This window comes from Camelus dromedarius, chromosome 26 (genome assembly GCF_036321535.1).
Source record: "Camelus dromedarius isolate mCamDro1 chromosome 26, mCamDro1.pat, whole genome shotgun sequence".
Classification (NCBI taxonomy): domain Eukaryota; kingdom Metazoa; phylum Chordata; class Mammalia; order Artiodactyla; family Camelidae; genus Camelus; species Camelus dromedarius.
Genome location: NC_087461.1, coordinates 17,727,396 through 17,736,555, shown reverse-complemented (window position 1 = coordinate 17,736,555; position 9,160 = coordinate 17,727,396). Strand labels below are relative to the sequence as shown.

The 9,160-nt window shown below is 44.3% G+C and overlaps 1 protein-coding gene across 1 annotated transcript; it reads right to left on the bottom strand.

Moving 5' to 3' along the window:
• Positions 1-1,703: 1,703 nt before the first annotated feature.
• On the bottom strand, positions 1,704-8,909 carry LOC105096297 (lysozyme-like protein 1). The gene is made up of 4 exons (XM_010988588.3): positions 8,696-8,909; positions 8,073-8,231; positions 2,589-2,667; positions 1,704-1,791 (listed from the first exon to the last, which is right to left on the bottom strand). Exons 1-4 carry the CDS (start codon positions 8,832-8,834, stop codon positions 1,722-1,724), a joined length of 447 nt encoding a protein of 148 aa, XP_010986890.1. The 5' UTR covers positions 8,835-8,909; the 3' UTR covers positions 1,704-1,721.
• Positions 8,910-9,160: the final 251 nt, after the last annotated feature.

Sequence of the window (9,160 nt, the reverse complement as noted above, 5' to 3'; positions counted from 1 at the left end):
TCTATTAAACACAAAAACCATGCTTATATCCTCATAACAAAACTGTTTCCAGACTTAGGCCTACAGATTGCATTAGCCTGGTCAGGAAACTGACCTGACTATCTAAAGGGCATTTCATTACATGGAACGTTGGGGCTGGGCAGCTTAGATCCCAAAGAGATATTCCCAGGATGCCCTCTGCTCCACACAGGGATGCTTCTCTCCAGGGCGGCTCTGCTCTCTGAGTTTTCTCTTGTTCATTCTCTGTCCTGCTGGGGTTAGAAGTGGGTGGGGCTGCCCTTCCGTAACGTTAGGTGGATGGAGCAGGGTCACGTTGAATGCCATCTGACCCGGAGAATGCACGTAACTGAGGTTTGTTAGGAAAACGGTTATGCTTGCAGGTAAGTCGCCCCCTTAGAAGAAGGTCCATCCTGGGCAGACTGATAGTTTTGCAATAGCACCTAAGCAGCCATAAACACTCCCTAGGGGCCAGCTGCCAGGGCCTTACTGTTGGCTCATTTCACATCCACTGGTTTCCCTTGCAGACATAGGCTTTAAAAAATCTGAACTGCTCCTTGCCAAAAGAATATAAACATTTTATATATGTCTAAACAGACAGAATCCTGTGACAATTTAATAGGCATTACAAAGCAAGGGAAAAAGCTTTTGAAACATCTGATGTAAGAATCAAAACATCATTCTTTCAGGCGGCTGAAGAAATTCTGAAAATTTCAGAATCCATTAAGCGCTACTAAGTCAACAATCAGCACACAGAGACGTCCATAAGTATGCATTTTCATTATTATTATCCTGCCATTCATCTACCTGGCAGCCCCCATTCTCAGCCAAACCTCCTGCTTCATTAAAACCGATGGGACCATGTTTATGACCCAGGTGGGCATGGAACCCAGTGCCAGCCATTCAAAGACTAGGAGGAAAAATTTTAACAAAACAAAAAATCCAAATCCAAAGAACGCTTTGAAGTCCCAGGGGAAGGAAAGCTGTCTGGCCCTCTAATTTGATTGATCTTTTTGCAAAACTCATCAGAGTTCTAAGCATGCAATCCTACTGCTTCCCTCCCCAGACGTTTGCTTTAGTATTTCTGCAAATAATCATTTGAGATTAAAAAAAACCTTGTCCTGGATAATTTTCCACAATCAAGGCCCTCAGAAATTCAAGAGGAAAATATTACTCCTATTCCTGAGTTATCTTCATTCAACAAAAGTGTATTAAAATAAGCAACTAGGATTTATATTCCCTTTTACAGTTTCCAAGACCTTTGGAAATAGTTTTTCAGTTTCTTATCACAACATTATCACCGCCTTACCAGGTTCACTGAGTGGACAGTGGGACATTAGGGTGTAGAGCTGTTTATGTGGGTTCTTCATTCTTTGGGGACTCAGCTCTGCCTGACTCTTGGGGCTCCCTCCCCTAGAATCTGTCCCCTTACTTCCCAGCTGGCTCCCTGTTAGTCCTCAACATTTTCTGTCTGGTCTACCATTGGGTTCCTGATGCCTCCTGAACCCAGTATAACCTTGTGCTATTACGACATCATTGCAACGGACTCAGGTCAAAGTCAAGACACTCAAATGGAAGTATTTATTTCCTAAAAAATTATAGCTTGGTTTTCCCTCTCCAGCTCTGAGAAGGAATATTAGGGAAAGGGAGGCAAGATGACACGACCGTTGTGACATTCTTACGAATCCTAGGGAGTCACGGCATGTCCTTGGAGCAATTCCAATTCATGAAACATTGCACCCCCTTTTCCACTCAGAGAGGTCTCTGCCCTCACAGTTTTTCTTCCAGCCTTGCCTAAGGAGGAGAGGGGAGCAGGAACATTAGAAAGGAGCATGAAAAGCCAAAGATTGAGAGGTTCAAACACCATAAGCAGTTGACCCAAATAATCAGTGGTGCCCAGGGTTTAGTTCACTTGAGATCTAAGACTCCATCCTTTTGCCTTATGAAGACGTTCCCTGGTTTCCTCCCGGTCCATACTAGCCTCAGCAACAAGTAAACAACTTTTATAAGGATGTAAAATAAGTTAGTTAAATGTCCACATCTCGGAAAAGTCAGGTTCCCCAGGCAGGTGACCTGATTGGCAGTGTTCACAAGAAACACAGCCGCAGAGATGCTGGTAAGCGCCAGCTGAGCATGTCTCATGCACAAACTAGGGAGGTTTCCAGTCAGTTTCTCTTGTAACCTCTCCCCACTGCTTGCTCTTGCTCCCCACCAAATGTTACCATAGCCCTCCAAACTCTTACCCAAATCTAGAGCATTCTCAAGGTTTTTTCCCCCTCTAGTGTACTGTGTTCATTGATGCTTTCCAAATCACATGAGAAAGCACCTCTCCACTGTTTGGAACACCCTAACGTGAAAAGCAATTGTAAGTGATCATGACTCCCTACCCACCTCTCCTCCCCATGCTGAGCCCTTCTATCAGGGTCACCTCACACCCGCACACCAGCGGCAGAGGCTACAGACAAGGCCACGTGAACATCGCTGGCCCACTCTGCAGAGGTGAGCTGGTCCACTTCCCCGCAGCTGTGATGCGCGGACAGACTGCAGGTTTCGCCCATGTCTGCCTGAGTCTCCCAGGGAAAGGCTCTTACCAGTAGTTCATCCCTTCTGTCTCTTTAACAATTTTCTTGGCACAGACAATCGCATCTGTGAGGTCGTCAGTGATCAAGGCTGCAAAAGAGGGAGTGAAAGGCTAGCTGAGACTTCGCTGTTCAGCGGGGGTGGGGGGGGGACCCCAATCGGATTTTCTTCACTGCTCTTTGGAACAGGAGGGTTGGAAGAACTGTGAGCCACATCCTGATTTTTTGTTACGCTCCTTCACAAATCAAAGGATTGTTTTTGTTTCTAGACCATCCACATCTTAGAGTTTCAGACTCTGACATTTCAGAGGAATAGACCAGTCCTGAAGGGTTTCTGGAAATGTGTTTAGGGAAAAGGCAATAGAACAATGTTTTTTATGTGCTAAAGAAACGCACAAGTACAGTGTTTTTTATCCCTTGTGTTTGTAATTTGTTTAAATTAAAGTATAATTGATTTACAATGTTGTGTTAGTTTCAGGTGTACAGCAATGTGATTCGGTTTTGTGTGTGTGTGTGTGTGTGTATTCTTTTTCAGATTCTTTTCCATTATAGATTATTACAAGATATTGAATATAGTTCCCTGTGCTCTACAGTAGGTCCTTGTTATTTACCTATCTTTATATACAGTAGTTTGTATCTGTTAATCCCAAACTCCTAATTTATCCCTCCCTCCTCCACAGTGTTTTCTTTATTCTTGCTAATTTTACATGTAAGGCCTCTTTATAGGTAATTAGTAAACTTTTGTAGATTATAACTTTCTGGCTTGTGCATTAAATTTTTTTTTTTTTTTTTTTGCCCAAGATGTTTTTCACATGCAGACATTTTTAAGTTTTGTGTCAAATACATCAATCTTTGCCTTTGTTGCTTTGTGGCTCTCAGATGTAACAAATCTTTCGACTGAAAATGTGTTCATTGGTATCACTTCGCCCGAAGTGGCCTCAAAATCCTTCTCAGCACAAACATGACAGAAAAGGCAAAGAAACAAAGCAAAAAGTCTAGCATCACTCCTGTTGCAGGTTGTGGAAGATATGGGCAGAAGCAGGACCAGGCAGGACCAGACCCGTCAGGTGGCTGTGCTACAGACCCGTCGATCCACCATCTGGCCTGGAGCCTGGGGGTGAATGTCGCTCATCGGAGCTGCCCAGGTTGGACCCCTGTGGCCTGGTCTTCATACTCCTGGCTCACTCGGTCCCTGAGTGCGGGCTGCCACACAAGAGCAGAACCTTAGAAGAGTCAGTGCTTGACACTCCTCCCACCAGTCAGCATGCGGCATCTCCGGCCAGGCAACCTCCTCTCCCCAAACACCTGCCTTGCTCTCCGCGTTTAGGCCCCTGATACATGCCAATCTGGGTATAATAGGATTGCCTCTCCCCCACCGTGTGTAATCTGTGTCATTCCATCCCTGGAGACCCCACTGAACCCACTTCTCCTAGGAACCAGGCCCCAACCACTTTCAATCACAAACCAGAGTATCTTAGCACTTATCAAGCATTTATGCACAGAGAACAAAGTGTTTCTCAGTAATGTGAACATGCCTTAGATACCAAGCACTTACGTTTGGATAATCTCCTAATAAATAAATAACTACTTGAAAAATTAATGAAGTAGTTATAATTTTATTATCGACTTCATTAGCATACAGTGTTCTGTTAGTCGGAATCTTAGCTTAAATGCTCTGGAAGGAAGTAGCCCTAGGTTTGAAAGCAGACTCATTTACTGGGTGTGTGACCTCAGTTTATAGGGATAATAATGGTTGGAATCATGGTAATAATATACAGGAGGCAGGTAATGCATGAAGAGACTTACTATGTGCCTGACATAGGGCACATTTTTCATAAAGGTCAGCTAACAGTAATAGCCATTATTATAAACAATTATCTCTCTAGAAACAAAGCAAAAGACTTTTATAAGCTAACAAAGCTTTACTTCTCACTGTAAACCAAGTGCCAGTGACTGTGCGTGTGCTGCCTCAGTTTGCTCTCACTCACACAGCAGGTGCGCAGCTTGTTGACTTTGCTGTGGGCGCTGCAGGCCCAGGCCGTGGAGTGGGTGTAAGGTGCTTGTCCATGTCCCGCTTTGCTGGCGTTTTGTTGCACAACTGAGATGCTGTGAATGTGCAAGCTGGGCGTGACTTCGCTTTTCCTTAGGAAAATCTGTTCAGCGAGGTTGGGGGGGGGGTGGGAGAGGAATCTGGGGGAGGGCTGAGATGTGAGCAACACAGTGAAACCGCCACACGGGGACAGCAGAGGGGCAGAAATGAGTTCAGAGAGCAAGTATGTATTAGGAGCCATGCCAAGAACAGCTTCTGCTCAACTGACTTTAAATAGACGACTCCGTCTAGTCACACATGAATCAGGAAAGGGTTCTGTTCAACATCAAAGCCTTGTTCAATTGAATCGTTGGTTCTCCCACATCCCACAACAGAAAACAGCAACAATCTACACAAAAAGAACTAGTTTTTTCCAGTTAAGTTAGTTCTATGCAAAGTCTGTCTCTGCCCAGCGTCCTCCTACCCCCAAGGAAAATGTCATGACCATGCCCGCAATTTACATCTCCTTAACTTCTCCAGAGTGACAGCAGCCAACGCAGAGACCAGGCTGATGTGAGAAACAGAGATACATGGGCAAGACTAGATGCGGGAGGCAATAATCTTTTTCGTAAGCATCTCTTAGTGAGGAGTGTGTTACTGGAGGGAAATAAAGATTGCTATTATATTATTATATGTATATGTGTTTGTGTATACATAGACATGCTTATATATATGTATATATAACAAATATTTTGTCCAAATAGTTTGGGAAGGTTGGCAGCAATTTTAAGACGCTGATTTGGTATGGGAACAGGAAGGCATAGCTTCAGCAGACGAGCGCGGGGTGTGTATGGACTGTAACACATGAGATGTCACGGACCTCGCAAACACAGCCTGATGCTAACTTGTTCCCAAGTTCCCATGATGAATGCCCCTACTTCTGCAATACATCAGACAGAGTGATAATGTCCATAATTACAGTCTCTCTGGCCGGAGGCTGAGGGAGACCAGTCATTGAGGGGTGATTAGGATATTAAAACCAACATCCTGTTTTCTATTTTAAAGCTGCCTCAAAAAATCCCATGCTTTTTATGATGAGAAAACGGAGATGAGTGCTCCTTCACCTCTAACCATGAACCATCTAACATTCGAACTTCCAAGAACCAATCCATGGTTGTCTTGCAGACAGACATTGGCCCCGGACTTCCTGAATTGGAACTACATTGGGCAATATGAAATTAGTAAATTGCATGTTAAAGTCAAGCATGGCCTCGATGGAGGAACGGATTTCCTCCCCGACTGTAAATACTAGACACAACATATGGGAACATTATTTTCAGACATCAGACATCAGGCAACGCAGGAACACGATCCTTGAGGAAGAGAAGTGAGGTAAACTTGCGATGCTCTCTGCCCTTCTGCCCAGGGGCGCTTTCCAGACCACGAAGGTACAACCCAGGCAGGACGGAAGTGGAGGAGACAGTGATCAGAGGTGGCAGCCACGCAGGACAGCACCAGGAATATGAACAGAGATGCCTGGAGTCTTTGGCCAAGCTGGGCATGTAAAGAAGAAAGCTCCACGAGGCTAGTCAGAGAGAAATTACCAGGGACCTGAGCAACTACGGGACTGGGAGACATTTAATTTCTGACTGGCCAGAGGAGAGAGACTTTGCTGAAGCCTGGGATACTCAAAAGACGCTAAAAGTTACAAGCCTTGACAATAAGGCTAAACAATTTCCCTTAAAGACAGTCTAGAACTTCCCTGACCAGAATTAACTGCTTGTCAAGATGAAATTCAACCATCTTTATAGGAAGACAACATAACGCACTCAACAACGTCACATGCATGACGTCTAGTATCCAGTGAAAAGTGATCACATGTATGAAGAGGCACGAAAATATGACCCACAACCAGGAGAAAGATCAGACCCAGAAGTCACAGCACCGACTGAATTAGCAGACGCAACATTTAAAGCAGTGCTTATTAGTATGTTTATCAATGTCAGGGACATACAGGAAAACACGAATCAAATGAGAGAAATAAAAGATTACCTAGCACTGAAAAATACATCTGAAATGAAACATTCAAGTGGTGAATTTAATACATTAGGCTCTTCAGAAAAAAGGACCGGAGAACTTGAAGAAGCAGCAATGGAAATGACTGAAAACAAAACACAGAAAGGGAAGGAGGCTGGAAAAAAAATGAAGAGCCTCAGTGACCCATGGGAAATATCAAATGATCTAACACATGTGTTATTAGATTCCTAGAAGGAGAAAGAGTGAAAAATTATCCACTCAGGGATCCAAAGTGTTAGTGAATATCAAGCACGATACACACACACACACACACACATACACAAAACAGACACTGTCATCAAATTGCTGAAAATTGGTGATAAAGAGGAAACGGTAAACTGAGCTTGAAGAGAAAGGACACGTTAAGCCCTGGGAGCTCAGAGAAGAAAATCACTGACTTCTCAATAATAGAGAAGTCAAGCAGACGATAACGGACATGTTTAACAAGATAAGAGAAAAACACCTGCCAGCCCAGGGTTTTATATATAGAAAGAATATCCCTCAAAGAAGAAAATGAAATACAGACGTTTTCAGATGTGCTGTGTGCTCTGTGAAAGCTCGTGTTCTCATCCTTAACACCAGAGCTCATGTCTGACGCATTCTGCCGTGCTCAACTCATATATTTCTTAAATGATTAAAGCAGAAGATTTAGAAGCAAATTCTATTATCGTTTCTACTATTTAAGAAATGCAGACCCAGAAAACAAACTTATGGTTTCTGAGGGGGAAGGGGATGGAAAGGTATAAACTGGGAGTTCGAGATTTGCAAACAGTTAACTACTGTATATGTAACAGATAAACGAGTTTCTTCTGTAGAGCACAGGGAACTATATATTCAACATCCATGGTAACCTATAATGAAAAAGAACATGAAAACCAATAGATGTGTGTATATGTATGACTGAAACATTACACTGTACACCAGAAATGGACACATTGTAAACTGACTATACTTCAAGTTAAAAAAAAAAAGAAAGAAATGCTGTATGAAGTATATTTATTTGTTTCATTCTGTACAAAGAGACATAAACTGCCTCCTTTGAGTGAATTGCTTATGGAAAGCAGTTAGCAAACAGCTTCTCAGTTTTTGAACATATTTAATGCCTCTATGCATGAAAGGGTAGTAAGGTCATTTGTGAAACCCCCTATTTTTATAATAGGCAGGCCTTCATGAAACCCACCCTAGAAGGAATAAGTCACCTCCGGACCAGTTGGCTACAGGATGGTGAGTGTCGCCGAGGGTAACTGCTGAATAATTATTGGCCTGGTACAGACCTGCTTGCACATCTGGACTCCACGTATTAGTTAAAAGCAAAGGCGGGTGGCTATTCCATGATCAGCTCTCCTGTCTTTGTCCTCAAGGATGGGGTGTTTGGAAAACCAAAAGCGTACCTGAGCAGGCTACGTGACAGTGGTTTCTCTCTTGTAGCGTCCCACGCCGGCACCACGTGTAACTGTTTATCTGAAAAATGCCATAGTCAATGCTTCCGTCCTCCAGGTTGGTCTGAGCCGTGGTGTTGTAGCGGCTCTCATAGTACGCCATGCAGATCCCTAGAGGAGGAAAAAGCCAGAAATGCCAGGAAAAAAAAATGCATTTTCTCCAACCTGCTATTAAGGGAGAGCTCCCTTAAACATATTACACCAATGCTCCGCTCCGGACAAGCCCCTGGGAGAGGGTCAGGGCGGGCAGTGCACCCGAGGGGCACAGGGCGGGCAGGGTGGCACACCTAGTCAGTAGCTGAGCCTAGTCTAGACTAAATGTCAGGTCCGCCCCCTACAGGGCCAGCAAGAGTGGCACTGCTTTTTCCTTCCCTTGCCGGACTCTGGGAGTGAGGACAGGAAGGACAGGGCAGAGGAGAGGAGCCCTCGACAGCAGTAGTGGATGACAAGTTGACATCTAGCAGCTGTCCCTCATGGGGTGGAGCATTTACAAGCTGGATGTGAGTGTAGATGGGGCCTTTGACGTCTCTAGGGAGATCAAGGGAAGAAAGATAACAGGAAAGGAGAAATCTCACAGTTTCCAAGGGTAAAGCCCTGGTAATTGTCCAGGTTAGCCCTTGCAAATATTTTTGCCAGTTTACAGCGAGTGTAGACTTTGGGCTCAGCGGCCATGGCCAGGCAGCCAATCAGGGTCAAAATGCTGGCAGCCTTCATCCCCAGACCTGTCGAAGGCAGAACCTGTCAAAGATCAGAGAGCAGGTCAGACAACTTTGCTTCATCCAGAGAATAGAAGTGTAGATCACAAAGCCTGAAATATTTATTATCTGGCCCTTTATAGCAAAAGTCCCTGGTGTACGGCAGAGAGCTAAACCCCAGTGTCATGCCAGGCACTGAGACGGAGACCAACCAGGTTGATGATACACAGCTTACAAATTCACTTGGTTTTCATCCCTTATCTTAGACTCATACTGGTCTCAAACAAATCAAAATAAAACAAAACCCCACAGCAGTGGTGGCCCCAAGTACAACCTTCTTCATGC

Bases quoted from the DNA above. Each gene is read 5' to 3' on its own strand.
- LOC105096297 (XM_010988588.3), bottom strand. From the start codon at position 8,834: ATGAAGGCTGCCAGCATTTTGACCCTGATTGGCTGCCTGGCCATGGCC. The intron at 8,232-8,695 runs GTGAGATTTCTC...TTCCTCCTCTAG, and splicing joins GGGCTTTACCCTTGGAAACT to GGATCTGCATGGCGTACTAT. The intron at 1,792-2,588 runs GTAAGAGCCTTT...TCTCCTCCTTAG, and splicing joins ACAGAAGGGATGAACTACTG to GCAAGGCTGGAAGAAAAACT.